General features: G+C 44.2%; 2 protein-coding genes across 7 annotated transcripts; one reads left to right on the top strand and one right to left on the bottom strand.

The window, feature by feature from the left end:
* The first annotated feature begins 537 nt into the window (after positions 1-537).
* On the top strand, positions 538-10,497 carry zftraf1 (zinc finger TRAF-type containing 1). Its single transcript, XM_020090762.2, has 7 exons — positions 538-1,024; positions 1,279-1,614; positions 2,694-2,788; positions 3,541-3,684; positions 5,004-5,215; positions 5,396-5,574; positions 7,767-10,497. The coding sequence occupies exons 2-7, from the start codon at positions 1,327-1,329 to the stop codon at positions 7,977-7,979; spliced, it is 1,131 nt and encodes a 376-aa protein (XP_019946321.1). The 5' UTR covers positions 538-1,024; positions 1,279-1,326; the 3' UTR covers positions 7,980-10,497.
* A 1,388-nt stretch (positions 10,498-11,885) lies between these two features.
* arpp21 (cAMP-regulated phosphoprotein, 21) lies at positions 11,886-22,839 on the bottom strand. Of its 6 annotated transcripts, XM_069515857.1 has the most exons (21): positions 22,456-22,719; positions 22,174-22,283; positions 17,920-18,081; positions 17,653-17,818; positions 17,489-17,527; positions 17,328-17,393; positions 17,126-17,237; positions 16,771-16,909; positions 16,192-16,329; positions 16,005-16,101; positions 15,795-15,890; positions 15,671-15,708; positions 15,504-15,560; positions 15,039-15,229; positions 14,418-14,558; positions 14,198-14,319; positions 14,013-14,087; positions 13,743-13,901; positions 13,431-13,533; positions 12,488-12,594; positions 11,886-12,383 (listed from the first exon to the last, which is right to left on the bottom strand). In XM_069515857.1, the coding sequence occupies exons 4-21, from the start codon at positions 17,812-17,814 to the stop codon at positions 12,225-12,227; spliced, it is 2,001 nt and encodes a 666-aa protein (XP_069371958.1). In that variant the 5' UTR covers positions 17,815-17,818; positions 17,920-18,081; positions 22,174-22,283; positions 22,456-22,719; the 3' UTR covers positions 11,886-12,224. The 6 variants fall into 6 exon arrangements, with proteins under 6 accessions (XP_069371958.1, XP_069371961.1, XP_069371957.1 ...); XM_069515860.1 differs by lacking the exon at positions 22,174-22,283 and having other exon boundaries at positions 11,886-12,409; positions 22,456-22,839; XM_069515856.1 differs by lacking the exon at positions 22,174-22,283 and having other exon boundaries at positions 22,456-22,839.
* Positions 22,840-23,191: the final 352 nt, after the last annotated feature.

Here is a 23,191-nt window from a genome sequence, read left to right as displayed (position 1 = left end):
ACCCGATCGCAGACAGCTGAAACTCATGACATCCTGCCCCCAGTACACTCACAACCCCCCATCCTGTATGCACAGGCACCCCTCCCTGCCCTTGAGGCTGCTGAACCACATATCTGACTGGGGCAGAGCAGGGATGGAAAGGCTTATAAACATTTATGGGTATCAAGGGCACTTAAGGTTTCCTTCGATCACCGCAATAAATGAACTCATTTTAACACAGACACACAAACAGAGACCACCACAACCAGTTGAACCACTTTGCTGTAGAGACAGGGTGGTTTCTGCTGTGAAGTATTTGTTTAAAGTTGTCAGAGTGTGACTAATGTGTAATAACACACAGATGTGGCCAACACACACTGTAGAAGTATAAAACAAGGCGTCCTTGCAGTGGAGGGGCCTACATTTGTCGCATATCAGGTTCTGGTCACCTCTCGAGAGCTGCCACACACTGACCCGCAGGTGCTCAGTGCGCATGCGCAGTTCAAAACTCTTTAAATACCCCAAGTCATCTGCCACAACAAAACATTCCGCTGTCAGCCAGTTCACTGCTGGAGCAACACAGAGGGGCCGCCAGACACATGCAGGATAGAGATTCACTTTTAAACACGCAGCGTCAGAACCTGCACGAGCTGTAGCGAATTTGACCCGGAGTGGTAAGCGGCTGAGCGGGGTGAAGTCGGGGGAGAAGGACAGGGAAGGGGAAAAAACACCCAAAAAAAAAAAAAAAACAAAGATGGCTGTGTAGCCGGAGAGACGAGTTCCAACAGAACTGTCTCCAGCCGCGGATCTGAATCGCCGACAGGTCCCGTGGGTGCCGTGGACAGTCTGCGGGTACCGGACCGGGGACGGTAGACGAGCAGCCGAGCTGGGCCGCGGCGGTGCGAGGCTGTAATCTGCTGTCAGTGCGATTAACGGCGTCGAGAGCTCAACAGCAGCTGAGGGACGCCCGAGTTGTTTTTGTTCTGCCCGAGAGGACTGCTGTGTTTGTGTCAACGTAGCTAGCGCACAGTCTGCTAGCCTCACTGTAAGTCAACAACTACTGGTCGACATTTATCATTAATTCACTCGTGCTCTCGTTATTACACGGTCATTCGCTTGTTAAGCATATTCAACTTCCTCGGTGTGCGGCGGCATTAATAATAAGTTTGCCCGCATTCCTGTCTGACAGCCTGCCGCCGTAGCGTTAGCCCGGCTAACGCTAGCATAGCTGTCAGCTGACCGTTAGCTTGACAGGCTGCAAGCTAGTCCCGAGCTAACCTGCTAATATTTCGGGCTCAGCGTGGCCGCGGCAGGTTCACCCCGGACATTTTCGAGACAGCCGTCGCCATGTCTTCGCTGGAAGAGAGGGACGTGGGCGTTGCGGCCGCCCCTGGCTCCTCCTCGGGAGGCCTGGGGGTCGGGGCCGTGGGGGCAGCGGTGGAGGCTGTCGCCGGGGTCGCTGCCATGCAGGAGGAGGTCGGCATAAGACGAGATGGGCCCGAGCCTGACCCGGACGAGCCACCCAAGAAGAGGGTGAGAGTGCCCGAGGGAGAGTCAGGGAAGCTGGAGGAGAGACTGTACTCAGTGCTGTGCTGCACCGTGTGCCTAGACTTGCCCAAGGCGTCTGTATACCAGGTAAACAAGGTGTCAATCATAAACCAACCCCCCACTCATTACCCCTAAAACAGCAAACCAGCTGGATCTCACACTAGAAGACCCTGAATGTCTCCCAACCCCCCCCCAAGAGTCAACCTGTTGAATGTGTTGGCCAACTCCATGTATTTTTAGTGATACTAGATCCAACACAGGCCCAAGTGTCTTCTGTAAACTGAGCCATGAGGTTGAGACCAGACACACCCAGGCCCTGGTGGTCAGCTGTGCAGGCTCCAGTTCATAACATTATACTGTGAATTATCCTCAAATGAACCTCAGCCAAAACCACACTCCCAGCCCCCCACTCCCAGAACACAGACATGTAGGGTTGAGCAAATATCGAATGCAGTTATATCTGCCCCTGTCCTTCAACCCACCCCACTACCCTCAAACTGTGTTTTCAACTTCAAGCAAAAACACTTGTAATTAATGATTGTTCAGTTAGTTTCACTATTATTTTGCCATGTAACACATACATTATAGTTATTTAACAGTTATTAACAGTACATTGTAAATACAACTTGATATTCTTCCCATACACAATATTCTACTGTAAACAGACACTTGTGTAAAAACTTATTGTACAATCATAATAACATCAGGCACATAAAACCCCCAGACATTGGCCATTATTTACAGAGAAAAGTACAAACTTATACATATCTCCCCATTAGGAAGTACATATTAAGTTTTGTTTTTGCCCAATTATTATTAGGCGACTTAATCTAGTCCATTGATATAACTTAAATTAAATCAAAAACAGAAATCAATGGAAATAACATTATCAACAAATAATGTGTTTTGATTAGAGTTCCTGTTTCTTTATAAACATTTTCCCAAAATATCTTTCATGCAGTCCCCCAAAAATCTGAATACAGGCACCCCCGTAACAAATGTTACAAATTCCTTTCAATTTTCCAACGTAGTTTTTTGCAACCTTGCTCAGATATTTTAGCCGCAGAACCTATGCCTACCCAATAAAAAATAAATAAAACTCAGTAATTATGTTTTCACTTAAATCACACATTTTATTGACCTGTCAACCTTTTCTCCACCACCAGTGTACCAATGGTCACCTGATGTGTGCAGGATGTTTTATCCACCTCTTGGCTGATTCTCGTCTCAAGGAGGAACAGGCCACGTGTCCCAACTGCAGGTAAACCAAGTTCCCTGTAGACACAAGCACTTCCTGAGCAGGGCAGACAGGACTTCATTGTAGATACAGAGCATGACAGAGTGCATCTTGGTAACTAAAGTTAATGATCATAGTCTCAAGAGTGGATCTGTAGAGATATTGTTGTTTAGTTGTTAATCAAAATATCAATATTTTAATTGTATGCATTCTGATCATTTCCAGGAGAGTGTTTTAAGACATTTGTACTGTCCACATACTATAGCATTTTAGCAATTGCTTTTGCAGCAAAATAACAGATATACATTATGTCAAATTAAATACCATTGATTTTAATGTTCTGCAGTAGAACTATGACATTCATATGTTGCAATATATATATATTGTAATAAATGATGTGATCTCCAGAAGTAAAGATAAAAATGCATTGATTTCCTGTTTTGTGACACCTAAAGCCACCTTCACAATCAAATTTGCATCATTTAAACACACTTGCATTACTTACATTTCACTGTAATGCTACAGGTATGTACATAATGCAAGTGGTTTTACCTGATGTAACAAATAACACTGACAATTGTCCAACATAACTGTAGTAACTCTGCCTCATTTTACAGTAAATGCTGAAATTTCACAAACAATTGACAAAAGCATAATTTCCTTATGGTTGTGCATTGTTCATATACTTGCGATACATACTGAACATACCACAAATACTACCTAGACGTTGCTGCACTCGCTGAGGTATGATTTGTGGTTTTCTATTGTTTGTGTAGGTGTGAGATCAGCAAGAACCTGTGCTGCAGGAACCTGGCTGTGGAGAAGGCTGTCAGTGAGCTGCCGACAGAATGTACCTTCTGCCTAAAACAATTCCCCCGCTCCAGCCTAGAGAGACACCAGAAAGAGGAGTGTCAAGACAGGTATGCACCACACACTGACACACAAACCCCCAGATTCATTGAAAATCTAATTTATTCCCAATTTCAGAAATCTGCCAAACTTCTGTTACCATCATATTATAAGGATGAAAAGGTGTCTCAAAATTCACTGTTTTCGCACAAATTTGTCAAAACTATCAAATTGAATTGTATAACAGAAGAAGGAACATTTGAGTCTGTTCCAGCAGTGTCCCCTGTAATATAATTTCAGAAAGTTTATTCATTCTATCACTAAATCCTTATTGGAAATAGAATTGGACCCTTGCCGTTACTTGCTCAATGATATGCCCAGTTTTCAAATAGACAAAAAATTCACACTGTTAATTATTAGAAAAAAATAGCAATGAAACAAATACTTCTATTTTTGGAAAAACTAATCTTGGACTTCATGACCATGAGTCTTTATGAATTGAAGCACATCGTGAAGGTTATTTACAACTGCCATTTGATGTTTTACCACACTGTTTTCTTGGTTTTGTTTTTATATTGCACTTTGAATGTCTGCATGTATGTGATGTCACATGTGCATGGATAAAAAAAAGAAGCAGATTCTAACTCTTAACATCGACTGATATCAGAAGTGAAACAGAAACATGTAAATGGAAGCTGTGCACTCTAACACAGTGAAAACAAAATGACTGTACATGGATCAGTGTGGGTTTCCGATCAGCACCTCTGCCTGTCACATGAGGTTAATTTTGTGGAAGATTCGAAGGGAAGTGTGTGACTTTGGAGGAGAAATTAAAGCGGATGAAACAGCTGATGTGATTACTGACTGCATGCGTTTGTTGCCTGTGATGCTTTGGCTGTTTCAATTTGCGTGCAGGAAATCCTAGGGGGTTGTTGCTATAGAAACAGGTGACCCCTTGTAGGACAGCAGCGCCAGTGCTGGTGTTGCCATGACAACAACCATGGCAGTCACCAGGTGTTTTTGTTCAGGTCAGGCAGAAAAATAAATGTGCTGCTGGTCTCCTGTGAGAATTCTGGCTGCCTCTGATGTAAATGTCATTCTGCTTTCTTCAGGAATAAGACCATCACTTCTTTAAAATGCAAGACTTAATATGAAACTCGGAAATATTTAATTTAGAGAAACTACCATGTGTGACTACAGGTATTTTACAAAAATCTATCAAAGTATTGAATCCAAATAAAAACACTGTTAATTAGCCACCTTTGATATCAGTACATTCCACATAAAAGTAGCATGTCTTTATCACAAAGCACCTCTGTGAAGAAACTCATTTATACAAAGTCATGTTGTTCCTTCCACCCAGTTTGTCCTCTCACCTCCATGTTTCCAGGGTGACACAGTGTAAGTACAAGAGGATCGGCTGCCCTTGGCAAGGTCCGTTCCACGAGCTGCCGGCACATGAGGGCGAGTGCTCCCATCCCACTAAGACTGGCACAGAGCTGATGGGAATCCTGGGAGAGATGGACCAGAACCACCGCAGAGACATGCAGCTCTACAACACCATCTTTAGCCTGCTGTGCTACGAAAAGATCGGGTTTACAGGTACAAACACAATAGAGCTGAAGCGAGTGCGGCAAAATGATTGTGAACTTTAGGGGAGATAAATAGAAAGACAAGTTACTGTATGATTCATTTCACTTCCTTACTCTTTTTATTCTTTCCTCCCACTCATGACACTTCTCACTGTTCCAAAACTTGTTTTCCACTTCTGTGTCCATCCAGAAGTGCAGTTCAGGCCGTACCGCACTGATGACTTCATCACCCGCCTGTACTATGAGACACCCCGCTTCACTGTTCTTAACCAGACGTGGGTGCTGAAGGCCCGCGTTAACGACTCCGAGCGCAACCCCAACCTCTCCTGCAAGCGCACCCTCTCCTTCCAGCTCATCCTCAAGAGCAAGGTACATGCATCACCAGTCTGTCTGTCTTTATTTTTAAAGTTTTCATTGCTCCTTTTCAGGGCTTAAGATGAGTCACTGTCCACCAGTGTCTAATAAAAGTTTGGAGCTGATCTGATAGCTTACAAAGTGATCATTATCTGCATAGTTCACAGAAGTCAGCAGCAATCAATGCAAGCTGCAGAATTCAAATTGTTTCTCCTGCAGTTGAGCGGCCCTATGGGTGTACAATACAAAAAACACTTTACCTGAATCAATGATAGATTACTTTTTCTTTTTTTTTTAATTAAAAGAAAGTAAACAACCTTGGAAGCAGTCCCCATGCTAGAAGCATCCTCTTCTGTTCCTGGTACAGAACCTTTTAAAAAGAACCTCAATTCCCTGGTCAAGTGTACCTCATTGATGACTGTTAGAATCAGAGTGTCGCTACAGGAGAGACAAGAGAGGAACAGGGTCAAAGGACAGGAACACATACACCCCCACCCCCTGAAACAATCAATAGTTTTATTAAGCTTCAGTGACAAAGAACATTCTATTTATTAATTGCAGTTATTTTACTATTGCAAATAATTACTGAGGCTGTATTTTAACAAGTCAGCCTGATGTACAAAACAGAAGCCGTCAGCAAAACTCTAATAAAATAGCACTACTAGTTTTTATAAGCATGTGGAGCAATTCTAACTGAACGTATGTAGGTATAAATTAAACATATTTACAGCAAAAAATGGGAACTGCTGCTGAAAAAGGATACGTGAAAGGGTGGCACAAACAAGATCACAACACACAAGAGGACCAACTAATTTGCTGCTGCTGGATTGAAAATGAGGCACCAACACACAGGTAGTCATACAACTGGGTGCCACTCCCACTTGACACAAAATGGTTACCACCATGAGGAGGACAATTGTTACTACATCTACCCACATAGGTGAACAGATATACCTCCAAAATAATAAGTGGAGAGACTCAAGTTTGACAGATGGTTTTTACATAATTTCTCTTTTTATTGCAAAATACAAATTCAACAGGCAAAACCATTAACACCACAAGACAAAATCTAAATATACATATAAATGCACAATCACAAGTGAGACATTCAAAAGTGGACTAATAAACTGATACATTAAGGCTTTTCCAGTTTTGATCAGATTCAAAGAATATAAATAAAAGGTGACAGTTCTTTCAAAAAATATACTGCATTTCAGGGCAGTTCTTAAAAAATTACATTTATGTAGAAATGTATTGTTGAGTACTATCAAATGATTGCAGGAACATTTAAATTATGAGACAATAGCTACATAATTAGGATGCTCTCAATCCCCATTAAGGAACCCAGCACCCAGTCAAAAGCATAACAACGGTCATTAGAGACAAAGATACACAAACATTTACCTGACTTCATCGATTTCCTGTCCGGGACGAGCTCCTGATTGATGCACCCCGTGTTTGGGGTGTAAAACACGTAAAGTCACTGACCCTAATCAACAACAGAAAACCTTTAGAATAACCCAAACCATGGGATTTGTTAACATTAAGAGACAAACACAATGATAAAGCAGAACCACAAGTGCCCACACTGGAAGCCTCCTCCTCTGACCCTGACACAGGAGCTTGTCCTGGTCATGACCTCTCAGGTCAGGTGATACTCATTGAGGACTGATTGGTAGAATCAAGGTGGAGCTACAGGAGAGCGGCGAGAGGAACAGTCACACAAGTGACCAAACCAGACGACCAAACCAGATGACACACAATTGATGAATGATGTGAATGGAAAATGTTCAGTGACACATGAATTTAAAGCCTCTATGCTACATTTAAAAAAATATCAAGACACTGCTGCTGCCAGTGATGCCATCTTTCTTTTATGTTGCCATGGTAATTTGTCCCAGCAACAACAGAAAAACCTTGAGTAGCAGATACGTTAATTAGAATTCTAATGAGGTGGAATTTGGGTGTGGAAAGGAAAATGTGAGTCAGAAGAAGAGCTCAAACAGTTCATTCCCATGGCTTTAGTTTCAGCCGAGATCTATGTCAGAATAGTCAAATAATAAAATGAGGAAACTGTCATGAAAAGATTATTTTGTGTTTATTGGTAAAAACTGGACTCCCATCTGATCTCCTATCCAGACAGTGTCAAAACTTCAGTTCTGTTGAGAAAATGTTGTGGCTGATACAAGGTGTTTCTGTATGTGCAGGTGAATTCTGCTCTGGAGTGCTCCTTCCTGCTGCTGAAGGGGCCGTACGACGACGTGCGGATCAAGCCCGTCATCCACCACCACTCCTTCAGCAACGACACCAATGAGACCGACTATGTCCCTCTGCCCATCTCTGATTCGGTGGAGTGCAACAAACTGCTGGCCGCCAAAAACATCAACCTGCGCCTGTTCATCTTCCAAGTCCAAAAATAAAAGAGTGAGGGAAGAAGAAGAGGAGGAGGAGGAGGAGGAAGAAAAAGAGGAGGAGGAAGATGGAAAGGACGAGGAAGAAGGATGGTGACATAGGACGAGGGGTAGAGAGAGGATGTGATGAAGACACAAGAGAGACACCACTGAACCACTGATACCTCTTAACACCTACACACACACACACACACAGACACACACACACACACACACACACAATCACGCAGGGTACACACGCTTCCACACACATTTATATATATGTACACACACATACACACACACGCCACTAATTACACTTACCTCCTTTTACAAGATAGTGAGACCCCTTGTTTGGGGGGAGCTGTGCGTTGCTATGGAGATGGGTGGGCATTGATATTGGATGGTGGGGCACAGGTGTTGGGGTTGTTGGGGGGTCAGCGAGCGGGGGGGGAGGCGGCGTTGTGAGACGGTTGGTGTGTACCTTGAGGAGGCTCTCTGAGGTCAGGCTTTGTGTGACCTTTCACCCTGTGACACCCGCAGCCAAAGGTAGCACACACACCAACCAAAGCAGGACTCGCTGGGTGCAGTTGTTGCACTTGTGTATTTGTGTGTGTGTGTGTGTGTGTGTGTGAGTGAGTGAGTGAGTGAGTGAGTGAGTGAGTGAGTGAGTGAGTGAGACACACAGAGTTGTGTGACGGACTGCTTTGCATGTTCAAATGTCCCAAACACGTGTGATAATGTGAAATGAGCGTCTGACTCTAATCAGCTGTTCTGAAGACATGTGAAGGGGTTTCGAGAGCATGATTGTGTGCTTGTGTGCTTGTGTGTGTGTGTGTGTGTGTGTGTGTGTGTGTACTCCCCCCCCCAGCTCTTCACGGTTTCGTCACTTCCTGTTTCGGCAGACGCTCTCAGACTTGGCCAGAGCAGACGAAAGGCGTCAGCATCCCACTTCAACCTTCTTTTACCTTTCAACAAGAGGAGACTTGGCCTGGCTGCATGCATATTTTAGTTCTTCAACTTATTCCTCCAGCTGTGGTTATATATAACCTTCGACACTAATATCTTTTTTTTCTCTTAACCCTGAAATATTTAAGTACCTGTGAACTTTTTTCTTTTAAGATGGGTTGTAGCGTGTGGACGACTGCCTGTGTAACGTGAGTGTGTTAAACACAGTACAATCCTTAAAGTACAGGACCATTGAGACTGGAACGGACCTTCGGGGGCCCCAGGTTCACTGTGTGTCCGTTGTACAACTGCAACTATTTTAATTATGGATTAATTGTTTATTGGATAAAATCATCACCGCATAACGTTTTCCAACAAACAAAATTCCAAAACCAAAAGATATTTTATTTAACAAGCAGCAGCTTCTCACATTTGAAAACCTGGAACTAGCTAGTGTTTGGCATTTTTAAAAGTGACTGAAATGATTAATCCATTATCAGAACAGTGCTGATATCACAATGCTGTTTTTTTATTTTGAGGAACTAATCAAGGTAGACCCAGATTACTGGTTATTTCATTTCTGGCTTATTGTTTGGGAATTTGCCCCATTGCAACATTATACTGTAATTTTATGGCTGTTTCAAAATCTATGTCCACTATGATTATTTTAGCAGATATTATGGTGCTTACACAAAATGTGCTCAACAGTTGTTTCATTTTTATTTTAAATATTTTTTGGGCATTTATTAATTGGACAGTACGAGCGTGAAATGGTGAAGACACGCATCAAAGGGATGTTGGAACCTAACGCGCAGCCACTGCAGGACAACTCAAGCCTCCATATGCGCTAGCTCACCTGGTAGCGTGGGCGCCCCTGTATTTTTTTTTCTCTATGACCCAATCATATATATATGATTTCTTCCCATCATGCCCTTTTATCATTTTGACTTTATTTGAACAATCATCCAAAACTCCAGGTGTTAAAAATCAGGGGAAACCCACTGTTTTGATGCATTTTTCATAAAATTGTGTTTCATTAAAATCACCACAAACTTTGAGACACACAGAAAACCTGGGGCCTGGTAGTTTTCCAGTATGAGAGCACCAGTTGGATTCTGGGTCTTTGTGTGAAATATAATGAAGCTGATGGAAACCTGAGGACAACAGGAGCTCAAAATGCTACTTTCACTCCTGAACAGACTGATCCGACCACAGGGACGAGTCAGCAACAGCAAAGGAGTAAAAACCCAAACTGTGAGCGCTGAGTCTCAGGGTGATCTGGACATCCATGTGTGCTCAGAGCTCGACGACCAGGACTTTTCTGGAAGACCAGACATTGGGTGGTGATGGATGGTGTGTGTGTGTGTGATGGGGGTGGGGAGTTTTACCTTAACACAGCAACATATTAGTGTTAGACTTACTTGAACAAGAACGAGAAGATGTAACTTACGTAGATTCTACTGTAAAGCAGATAGAGCTCCTCCTCCTGACCTCTACTTCCTGTATTTCTGTGTTTTAATGCTTCGTCTCTATGCCAGTGGACTCACTCATCTCACTATGGCTGTACATGTGCCTTTTATTAAAGATCATGGAACCTGCACTGCTGCTGCTCAAGTCTGTGTGTTTGTGTCTGTGCTTCTGTGTGGGAAGGACAGAAATAGAGCTGGCTTTGTGAAACCGTTGCTCGGTTATTAATTATGCATTCAATACGGTGGTCATGAAGCCCAAATTAAATTTTGAAGCCGTGATTGGATGATGGATATGTTTTATTGAATTTGATGGGGAGAGAATATGAATCAGGTTCAGGACAAAATGAATTACGCAGCATCTGAACAATAACATGTCGGCTCATCAGTTAATGTTCACATGGAAGTGAAAGTCGCTTTATCGCTGTGATGTAACACGTCGGTTGAAGATGAGTCAATTAAATGATGAGGTGATTCTGTACATAAGTAAAGCCTCATTTAGTTTGGAGCTGTTTTAGTTGGAAGCTGATACGTGTCTTTGACTTAACATTTATATTTGTGACATTAGAAAAAGCACAAAGAAATAAATCATGATAAATAATGAATAATATCACATACAAGTCAAATTGTCTGCGCTGAAAAAACACAGTTTTTTTCAGACTGAATCAGAAATTATTTGTCAAATTGTATCAACAAAAAATAGCTGATCTGTTAATCAATCGTTTACGAATATTTGGATAAAAAACTGGCAAAGTTGAACTTATTCCAGCTTCTAAATTTGTGAAAATTGAACATAAAAAATAACAAATTAAGAAATCATTCGGTTCTTTTAGGACAACGCTAATAATTTGAGCAACTGTGCACTATTTTCTGGTTTCAATATTTGATTAATCGTTTAATGATGAGCTAATTAGCAGATTAAATAACAACAGAAGCTGAGATGAAAAACACTCTAGTGCTGTAGTTATTCAGTAAGATGAGTAAATGAACTGGTAACATCACTGTACCTGTTTTCCTTTACATACATGTGAGGATGGTGCACAGAGAGTGTTAGAACAGGAGGGGGCGCTCAAGTCTCGAAATAGAAATCCTCCCGCAGCTTAATCTGGGATGGTAACTGGAAAGGTTCTTTGCTATTTTTATAAAATGTCACACATGTCATGTTGACTTGAGCCTGAACGTCATCACAATCGTTTTGTGTGAAAGTCTCGTATTTCCTAAATAAACCAACACATACCATGAAACCAAACGCCCACAATGATCAACCACATCAACGCAAAAATGTTTCACGTGCTCGTTAGTTATTCTCATCTTAATGCAGTGACATTCATCTCCCATTAGTGATCTCAGTGGTAGGCTAACAACCTTATCTGTGCTTCCCCACTGTGCTCAAACCACCACCACGTTTCTATTTGATGTTCTGAGTGTATGAAGCACTTTCTGTCCTGATGTATGTGTCTCATCATGGCTGCATCCACCCCCACTAACATGAACATGAACATGAAGAGCCAGGACGACCGTGTCACTCCAGCCATAACACTTTATTCTCTTCACACAGTGCATTAAAACACAGTATATAATTTATAATATATTTATAAAACTCCATTTGTGTATATAAATAATGCATTCAATACAGCAGCTCTGATATATATACTATTAAGCTTTGGTACAGTGGTACATTTATGTGTGTGTGTGAACAGTGAGCCCTGTGGGCATCGTCAGGAAGAAGGCGTGTAGGTGAGGGAGGGAGGGAAGGAGGGAGGGAGGGGAGAGCGGAAAATAAAAAGGCGTTTGCGTTAAGTGTGTGCGGTGAGGTCACGCAGGAACCACAAGTATCATCGCTCCATCCTCTGAGGCGTCATCAGTACTGTGCACTCCAGGCCGGAGCGCTGAGGCTGGTGCAGCTGGGAGGAAGGCAGGTGCTGTGGTGGGACGGCGGGGGAGCCACCACGCAGTAACCCACCTCCCCACCCACCCCGGTCACAACTTTAGTCTGGGGGTAGGACACTGGAACGCCCCCCTGCAGGAGGGAAGTTAAAGTTGGAGCTAAGAATTTGCTTGAACAGGCACTTTGTGAACTGCAACACTGACGCAGAATGACACCCTTGGGTGCTCTGTGTTTACCTGAACCATGCTACACTGATGAGAGGCCAGTGGTGAGTAGGTCCCCAGCACAGCCTGGGCCTGAGTGTGGGAGGATTGCTGCACCCCCACAGTGGGAGGGTAACCTGCTGCAAACACACATGTAAATAAGATATTATTAATGCTGCCATTTGTTTTAATTTAAGAGAAAAGTCATGAAAGAGCTTCGCAGTTGAACATATTAGAAAGATCTGTGAGGAACAACATGAAGCTTATAAACATACAACATTAGTAAAAACATTCTGAAAGAAATCAGCGCTAAGCAAATGATCCACAAATTCTTTATTTGTTAATAAGCAAATATAAAAAATTATACAGCAAACAACATTAACATATGTACATAAACTGTATTAAACGTGAAGTGAGTTTATTAATGGTGTTAATAAAGGATGGGTGTTATAAACTCCAGCTTCAGCCAACACCTTTACGGCCATAGCTTTAATCTCAATTTGTGGTTTATTCATTATTTTATGGCTGTGGTTACTTTTCTGTTGTATTATCATTAAATTAAATTTATTGATGAAAATAAAAATAATACATGATTTATATAACAGTAGTGGATTTGGTTGGGTATATATCTTTATTGTCAACATCAATCATAACAGCAACAACAAAAAAAACCTTGCTCTGAGTTGTTTTCACAGATACTGGTGCCTAAGAAGGTGTTGACTGAGATGTGAGGACGCAGCAGTTTGTGATTTACTGTCAAATCTAACACGGTGTTGAGGTGTGATCGTCTTTTTGGTCTTTATCCCTGCGCAGAAAAGAAGCAGCAGGAAAAGAGACCGGTTCACTGTGAGACCCTCAGACTACATCTCTGACAGTGTAACGGCCCCCTCCTCTACTGCCACAGTCTGTGCCTTTCTCATACACACACACACACACACACACACACACACACACACACACAGATGGGGGAAAGTACCTGTTGGTTGTGCTACTTGGCTGTGGATTTGCTGGCTGGGTGAGACAGGCCTGCATCCGTGCTGAACTGAGGTAGGGTACTGGCCGTAGTAAAACACTGACACCTACAGGGAAATATATTATAATCAAAAATATGACTCCTCGTAGGATTAAATTCTTCCCTTTAACAGCAGGATTTCGGTGCCGGGATCAATGCTCGATCAATGCAGCCTTCATAAAACAGCATCACATCAGTCACCAGATGATCGTTTTATGTCAGGACTCAGCGAAGAAGTGAAAAAATAACGATCGTGTTTGTTGCACGTCTCCCTACCTGAGGTGAGGGCTGGCAGTAGCTGGGGGGGTTTTGGAGGGGAGGTGGGGGAGGAGCTGCATAGATGTAACTCTGACTGGGAGGGTAGAGAGATGGGGCTTCACCAGTTGACTGACAGCTTCCTGTCATGTGAGCGAACTGCGAAGAGAGGTCCTCTATCTGTCGGTCAAAGAAAAAAGGTCAAAACACACACACATACACACACACGCACGTCTTCTGCATAACACACACATATGTAAAGCGGTCGTGGGCTTGTGCAGCGATACATACTGACGAGTACGGCTGTGAGGGAGTGACAGGCAACATCTGTGGAGCTGAGTAAGAGACAGACGAGTATTGAACCACCTGAGGGAGACACACATGTGGAGACAGATAAAGGAACACTGACGTGTGTGTCTACGTACATGCGTGAACATATCCTGCATGTCACACACTTCCTGCTGTCTGTGCGCTACCTGCTGCTGTTGCTGCGGCTGAGGCAGAGAGCCCTGCATCTGAGTCTGGCTCCTGATTGGCTGCTGAGTTTCTGGAGGGTTGTACACAGCGGGTGAGCCGTCAGGGTTCAGGAATGGCTGCCCTGAGAGGAGGGAGGGTCGAGTGTGATAAGTGTGGTGTATATAAAAACCTCACTTGTATTTATATGTATGTGTGTGAGCGTATATGTGTGTTATTTACCAGTTTGTGGGTTCACTAATATGCTGCCGGGTGGGATCCCATTCTCAATGATGTAGACAGAGCTGTGAGCCGGCTCTTCTACAATGGGCGGAGACGGGGGGTGGGGACAGGCAGGTGGCAGTCTGAACAGAGAAATGGAGCCTGAGAGTCATAGCAGAGAATGAAAGAGAGGAGAGGGGGAGCTTTATTATCACAACACACGACAGATTCACTTTAAAACATCTCAGTCTGATGAACCTCACACTCCACCCCTCTCGGTGCTCAAACACACTGAGTGCAGTCCCTCAGCGATGATGTGTTCCTGCTCCTGAATATGCGATGAAGTCTGGAGGTGTTGTGTGAAAATTTACAGCTATGGTGTGAACATTCGAGGATTGGGTTCAATTTTCACACCAGAAGAACTTCCACTGCTTTTTTGTTAATTAGATGCTGCTGATTAAAAAAAAAAAACGAGCTCATTTATATACAGTGATTTTCCCGAGTTGAGGCGGTGTAATGAAGTCTGCGGATAAGTTCGCTGGCTCGCAGTAATGGAGAAGTCTCGCTCTCTGAATTTACACATCCAATGTGTGAAATAAGAGGTGATGAAAAAGTCTCGACATTTTTATTCTGAGGACGCACCTGAACCGCGTCCCTCCCAGCTGTGGTTGGCGGGTTGACGGGGTTTTTGGGCGGGACTTGTCCACTGGTAGGAGGAATCAGAGTCTGTGCTGCTCCAGGGTTGGGGGTCGTTGCCATAGCGACAGTCGGTGTCGGTGCTGCTCTGCCTGCTGCTGCCCGTCCAACTGGAGCCTGAGCTGTCGCGGCTCCTCCTGTGGGGCACCTCCAGAATTATCCTACAACCTCATTCAAAGGTGATTTGATTGCGGCACAATGACGCTCTGAGGGTTTTACATGACATTCATTGACTTTAATTATCTGCAAAGACTTTCCTTCAGTTAACTGATGTTTTAGAATTGCAGAAAAAGCCTACACACTGACAAACACACACAAATAAAGGGCTTCTTTCTGTTTCTACTGCAGACTCTGACAAGGTCTGTGGCAGCCAGGCTGATCAGATTAAGATGATAAATGACAGAGCTCTACCTAAATTGCTGTCTTCTCCTCTGGGTTTCAGCATATGGGTTGTACTCCTCTACAGCCCTGCAGAAACACACACACATACATACACAGAGAGGCATATATTAATGTTCTCTTCTAAATATAAGAAGTTGAAAAGGCACGAGGAGAAAATGCACTAAAGGCAAGGTTACCTGGTTTCTGCATGGGCGCTCTCCTGGGTGCAGAGAGGCTGTAACACAAGAGCAGAGAAATTAGCAGGTCTCCTCTTTGTCTCTGTCTTGTATATCCCTGTCTCCTTCTGTCTCCTTGTCTCACCTCTTGGTTAAAGATTCGGTCTCGTGCTCTTTGGTACTCCTCCTCTCTCTCCTCCACTGACTTGCTTTGCTTCTCCCGAAAGGGGTGGTTTCGGGTCTGCAAAGCGAGTAACGAGAACGAGTCAATTTGCTGACGGCATGCAATAAATGTCAAGCGCGAGAGAGAAGTCTTTAGAGACGGGTAACTATAAATATAGGAGCACCGACAAACCTGATCATCTGTGCTGCTGTCCCTCTTCAAGATACTTTTCCAGCAGTGGATTTCATCTGTCTTGTCCTGCACCTCCTCCAAAAAATGCTGCTCCGGTCTTAGTAGACAAAGTAACAACCATTGTAAGTTCACAAGAACACGCGAGGATTCACATGCGTACACTCCCAGATTCATTATAGATGCTTACATGCGTGTGCTGCTGGTCCTGTTGATGATGACAGACTTGCCGGTCTGGTCTACATTGTGCTCCATGCCAAAGTAGGCCGCCACCCGATGGACCAGCATACGGTGGTAGGACGACATCTGAGGGAACTTCTTAAAGGAGCTGAGAGTGATAGAAATAGGGGGAGAGAGAGGTGGGATGAAAAGGGAGGAGTGGAAGTAGAAAGGAGGAGGAAGGCAGAGAGGAAGATAGGAGGGAGTGATGAAAGTGGGAGGGAGGAAGGTGAAAGGGAGGGAGAGAAAAGGAGGTAAAGTGAGACTTGTAGGTATTTTATTTTTGTGGTTTGAATCCAGTTTCAGCCCATGTGGTGTAAACACACCCACACTAACGTAACCAGATCAATATATTGATCCGTTTTCTAAATGAGCTGTTTGGATTGAATTGTAGTAAGTGAGCTAAACAAAAACATATTTTCAATTAACACAAAAGAATTGTTAATATTTTGTAGGTTTAACGTGTATATGTTTTACTGCAGCACATTTAAAAGGTAGATAGCACAAAAGGGTTATGAAATCTGCTCCACACGCAGACATGGACACACACCTATTGCTGGTGATGAAGCCAGTCATGTCCTGCTCCAGTTTAAGCAGCATCATTCGGTCTCTGGGGTTGCTGTTGAGGGTGTCGATGATAAACTGGTGCAGGTCTATGCCGGTGGAGTCGGTGTATTCCACGCTGGACTCTAAGAGAGCGACACAGGAGGGCGGTGTGAATTACGAGACAATAAAAATAATAACGCAAAAGAGCGCACTGCAATATCAAAACAACCCAAGAGAACTGCATCTGAATAGTGGCACAGAATTCAACTTTATTACATTTTATTTGTTTTCTCTTGTTTCTCTTTTATGAGACATCAATCACAACACACACACTCACAGACACAGACACACACACACACCTTTGGACAGTGAATGCTTCTTTGGATCTGCGCTCTTCTCCTGCTCTTCCTCCTTACAGGACGTTCTCTCATTGTCATGGCAGCTAGATGAGATGTTCGTGTCTGGAGATTCCTGAGAGAAGAATAAAGAATCATTTCAGTTTGTTGATGAAGATGAGGAGGAGGAGGAAGAGCAGGAGGTGAATGATAATATGGATGTTACCTGGATTTCTTCAAATGGCGAGGACTCTTCGCAGACGGCCATACTGCGCATTAACTTTCCTTTTGCCTACACACACGCGCAATATTACATATTCATAGAGTGTAATGCAATCGACATTTCAGTGAGGATGAATAATGACCGGCGAAATTATTTTAGCTTACCTTAACTTTTTTCTTTTGTTGCACCTGGTTACAGTGTTTCTGCGGGTGAGGACACGATTTGTCATGGAGTGAGCATGTAGGGAGTGGTGATGGGGGAGGGGTGCATAAATTGGTGGTATATTATTAATGTGGTACTTAGCGGGAGGCATGGTCGTGTCACTTACTTGCTGCTCTGGCTTCTTGCTGTCATGGCGGCACTCCTCGTCCTCCTTCTGGTTGCACAGCGGCAGGCGTGGTGACGGGGAGGAACAGCCGATGACATCACATGGTGTCACATCGCAGGGTTTTAGGAGGACCTCTGCACTTTCGACAGCGGCCTCAGTCATCCTTCTAAAAAGATTCAAAATGTTGACTGAGTCTTTTTTCACTGTGTAGTAATATCTTTGCCTGCATTAGGATGCGTCTGTGCATGTGTGTATGCTGTTCCGAACCTAGTTGTTTACTGGAGAGCCTCACAGGTGAATGATGAGGTCATATATCCCATGTTCCCACGGGGCAGCCAGAAACGCAATTATCCTCTCTCTCTCCGCCCGTGCTCGCCTTCTATACCGCTTTTCTCTCTGCTGGCTCTTTACTGGTCAATGAAAAACTGCCTGAAGAGATTGAAAAACACAGGAGACAAAACAGTGTTAGTGGTCATTGTACAACAGAAACACCACGACACACACACTCATACCAAACAGTTACCAGAGCATAAAAGAATAGCTGCTGGGAATAATATCAAGTAGCTCAGCTAATGTCTGCATGTATTAACCTCTGTCCCTAACACTCCCCAGGCTTGACAGTTAATTGCTACCGTAAATGAACTATAACTGTGCCTGTGCATCTGTGACGGTAACATATAGGCCTGTGCTTTGGACGTGGTATTTGCTTGTGTATTTACATGTGTGTGGCTCATGTGAACGCATGTGTGGTGTGCGTGTTTGAGTTTGTCCTCGAGCTTTTCTTAGAAGCAGCAGCTGTGGAGGGTATCATCCGATCCGCCCGCGCTGATATTCCCAGAATGCCGGGCTGAGTTTGTAATCCCGGTGGTGAGAATATTGCTGAGACCAAAGAGACTGACAAAAGTAGGAAGTGGCATTCCACCATCTTTGTTCAAAGGGCCAACTGCGTTCAGCGGGGACGCATTCCGCTATAACATAGAGCTCAAGGGGACGCTTATTGCTGTAACACCTGGGACAGGATAATGAGCTCGGAGGATGCTGAGTCCCACAACATGGTTATTTAACACCCGACTGGAGATAAGAGCAGTTTTTTGAAAAAGGCCCCTCTCAGCGCATGTGCAAAGTGGTGTTTACTTCGGAAGTAAAGCAAAGCAACACCACTTCAATGAAACGTAATACACCACAGCAGCGATTCCAATAAGAAAAGAATATTCTTAGTAATGAGGGGAGGCGTCTGAGATCTCAGCATGTGTTGCTTAGAGCAATTTTATGATGTGTTAGGTATCATCATGAATAAAACTAATTTGTGCTTTAGATTGTGGTGTGATACATATGACGGTTTTTTATTGATATATAGGTAAATGTATTGATTAATGTTCTACCAATACTGAAAAGATCATTTCACATTAAGTTTTTTTTTTTTCTATAACAATCCTCTTGTAAGTGATATTTTCTCAATAATTATTGATGTGATGGACATAATGGACATCATAACTTTGTATTTCAGATCGTTAAAGAAGTGGAAAAAGTCACCTCAGGTAAAACTGTTAGACATTTTCTAGACAAGGCAGCTATTCAAGGAATAATCAGACAATTAATAGATAATGAATCTACTTGTTAGTTGTGGCTCCTTTGTTTATAAGAGCTGGATGCTGTAGAGATGTGTCTGCTGGACACGGTCTGGAGTCATACAAACACTCTAAAGGACACAATAACTCTCCTAATGTGCTGTTGACAGGTTCCTGTTGACGTGTCCTTTGACCGAGCAGAGCAGCTCCACATGTGCTGCACTGTGGCTGACCTCAGACATAGAGGGGGGGCAGAGATACAAGTGATAAATGTCCCTTAATCGTTATAATCAAAGAAAAAGTGACTAAAATATGAGGAACAATGGTGGTATCGAACTGCATTAGAGCTGTGACTGTACAGCAATCAGAGAGGAATGGGAACACTGTGTAAGAAGACAGAGCAGAAAGAATGATATACACTAGAGAGAAAACAAGATTAATGGGAGGTGAGGGATGGCAGGGGATGAGGAGAGATGAGGGAACAGTCTGTGGGGACTTTAAAGGTGAAGAGGGGTGAAGGCAGGCGATGGAGAGAAGCAAGGAATTGGTGACGGAGAGGCTTGCGGCACATTCTGTCTCCGGGCTTTTCAGCCAACGGCCGTGAAGACGGGATTCGAGTGTAGCTACCAGTTTTTTGAGCTGAGCGTTGCAGAAGCAGCCCGGCCGCCCGGGGAGAAGGTGTGACACGATCATTAGCGCGTGACGGATGGCGGCGGGAGGCAGGGAGCGCCAGTACCCGCTACATCATCATCCATCTGCTGCTCTCCCCAAAGCCTGCAGCCTCGGAGCCACTTACTCACCAGGACACCTTTCTTCTCCAGCCAAAAGCTTGCCTGGCTCATCCACACTGACACACAGGCGGGCCAGTGGGACAACATCCAAAAGCTACTTTAGATGGTCATTGTCAGCTCAAGCAAGTTATATTAAGTCCTTAAGTCCAGTGCCATCCGATTTATATTTAAGACCACTGAGACCTATCTGTGAATAGCAGGATTACCAGTGGATGTTGCATTGTTTAACACAGATGTCTCTCATTGCACACTGAATATGCTTGTGTTCATCCTCCAGTAGACATTTATCTACATATCTTGCAATTCCTGAGGACAGGCTGCCTCTGCTTTCCTTCTTCTATTATATTATTTGCAGTTTTCCATTGTGAGAAAACCCTATAAGAACCAGACAACATCATCGCCTGTGGCCACAGAAGCTGCTGTTTGTGTTTTGTCTCCGAGGCTGCAGCTGAATTTAAAAGGACTGGAAGCTCATTAGGAAACGATTCAGCGAGAGACTAAAAACTGAAAAGAGCAAGTCTCTCTGGTTTGAAATAATAATTGAGAACTTTGAGGCAAACTCAGAGCCTGCGGTGCTTTGTTTATCAATAACGTGCAAGGCTTTTCCCCCCCGAGCCTCTAATTGGGCTACTTTTGTTTTCTCATTAAAAAGATGTATTGCTTTTTATATCACCTTTCTTTTTTGTTTAAAATATTGTTGCATATTTTGTGCTGTCCACCTATTATTATTTTTTTTACATCTGCAACTGAGATATCTCCTTTCCGGACAGGTTTTACTTCACCTCCTCGTCGCAGCACATTCGAGTCAAATAAAACAGGTCATGAATTATTTCGCCCTCCACTTTAAGACAAAGAACAGAAAGTAGGCTGCTGGTGGAATTTAGGTTACATCGTCCTTTGAGTCACCAGCACCTGAGCAGCCACAGCAGCCTCATCACCGCAGTGACTTGTGGGTGCGACAGCTGCAAACTCCAACCTGAGATGAGGGAGGGGAATACCAACACACAGCAGTACACGGTGACGCTTGTAAAGGGCAACTTCACACAAAATCAACTGTGCATCGCTCACAATAATAAAACAACGGGTGCCATCTTAACTAGGTGGCTGAGTTCATACACGTTTAAACGGAGGTTGCGGTGAGTGTGCCAAAAAGAAACAGGTGTCATCTTCACGCACAACTCTGTGGCATCCTGTTAACCCACGTAACGGGGCCAAGCAGTGACAAGGCTGGATCGAGCAAGTGTGATCTACTTTGGGGGTAGTGGGAACCGTGCCTGTGTGTAGGCATGTGTGGACTTGTTTTGGTTGTCTTTAGGGACCCTCTCCAGCATAGATACTGACCTTGTCAGGACCAGTGGACCTCATGGGGACCGGGTTATAGCCAGGTCCTAATCAGGAGAAAATGTCATTTCTGAGGTCCTGGTTAAGGTTAGCGGTAAAATGTGAGCTGTTGTTGGGTAAAGGTCAGAATTAGGAATGAAGTGGTCATATTTAGGTTAAGGATCAGGTTTTAATTAGACTGTCCATAATGAATGGAAGTGAAGGCAGGGTCCTAACAAGGATAGCTGTGCAAACCTGAGTGTGTGTGTGTGTAGTTGAGAGGACTAAATCTGAGTCAAATTCTTTATGCGGACATTTTTAGTCTCCACAGCTTCAAAGTGATTTTTTAATGATTAAACTTGTGATGACATTAAGGTTTAAGTTGTGATAAGTCCGCTGCCATAGTTAAGGTTAAGTGCATTGTGTCAATAAGTGTCCTCACAAGTAGAGAAAGACGGACATGTGTCTGTGTCGCATTACAGTGACCCGGGCTAAGCTGGAGCTCCGGGCTATTTTTACTCTCGGGCAGGCGGGGAGCGGACCTCCTGCTCCGGGACTTCACCGCGCTGTCAGCTGCGTGTGGGCTGCGGAGGTCGGAGCCCCAGCGGGGGGACGATCACTTCTATAGCTGCTAATATCAAGACACGTTCGCCTGACGGGAAAACGCGAGGGAAACCTTAACCTGATTTAAACTCACATTTTACACTCAAACGAAGCTACTGGAAATATAAAGAGAAAGAGCCGATCCAACATTTCTCCCAGTGGATAAAAACACTTTGAGCGCTTCATCGGCAACGTTACACATGTTGTGTTAAAGATTAATTCGATTAAAACACATTTACCGGCTCGGTTATCTTTCATTCATCGGGGTCGCTGCCGTTAGAGATCCGGGGGGAAGTGCGACTGATCGCTGTAGTTAGACCCTCGTTCAGCCGCGTTCACTCGGGAGTTTCTGCCTCATTATACAAAAAAACCCGTCATTGTAATTTTAGTTTTTGTTTTAGTTTGTCAGATGTTGTAATAATCAGATCTGAAAAGTGCGATGAAGCGGGCACAAGGCAACGAGAAGCGTCGGCGGAGTGACACGCGAAACGCAGGAGGCGAACATCGGTCCGGTATCTTACCGTGGAGCTGCGAGGAGTCTCCCTCCCTCCGCTGGGGCTCGTGCTGCCGTGCGCCGCTGACCACCGACCGACTGACTGCCGCCGACACCCGGCGTCTGTTGACTGTGGAGGTCCGATGCTCCTCCTCCGCCTTTTGCCTGTCTGCGTCGGAGCGATGGGGAGGGGTGAGGAGAGAGGAGGAGAGGAGGAGAGGAGGGCTGAGGAGACAGGAGAGGAGGTGAGGAGAGGAGTTGAGGAGAGGAGAGGAGAGGAGAGAGGAGGTGAAGAGAGGAAAGGAGGTGAGGAGAGGAGAGGAGAAGAGGGAAGGGGAGGAGAGGAGAGAGGAGGGGTGAGGAGCGCTGACAGCTCTGAACCTTGAGCCACACGCCCACACACACACACAAGAGGAATGTAGGAGAGCTGGTGCTCCTGCTACAACAGCAGCAGCTCCCACTCATCTCTATCTCCGTCCATCTCCATCCCTCCCTTCATCTCTCCATCCCTCCCTTCATCTCTCCATCTCTCCTTTTATCTCTCCATCTCCAGGCTCCCTCGGTCCTGAATCATATGCTCACCTGACAACAACACGTGAGGAGGGGGACACAAAAAGAAATCCTCCATTATGTCTTAATAAAAGAAAACAATACTCACTAATTATATAAAGCAACAGGAACATGCAGAGGAAAAGAGCCCCCCCCCCCCCCATCCACCAAATCACAACATATATTATCACAAGGCCCTTTATATAGAGCAACCT

This window comes from Paralichthys olivaceus, chromosome 20 (genome assembly GCF_024713975.1).
Source record: "Paralichthys olivaceus isolate ysfri-2021 chromosome 20, ASM2471397v2, whole genome shotgun sequence".
In the NCBI taxonomy this organism is placed as follows: domain Eukaryota; kingdom Metazoa; phylum Chordata; class Actinopteri; order Pleuronectiformes; family Paralichthyidae; genus Paralichthys; species Paralichthys olivaceus.
Note: the sequence above shows the minus strand (reverse complement) of the source record. Positions and strands in the feature narration are given on the sequence as shown.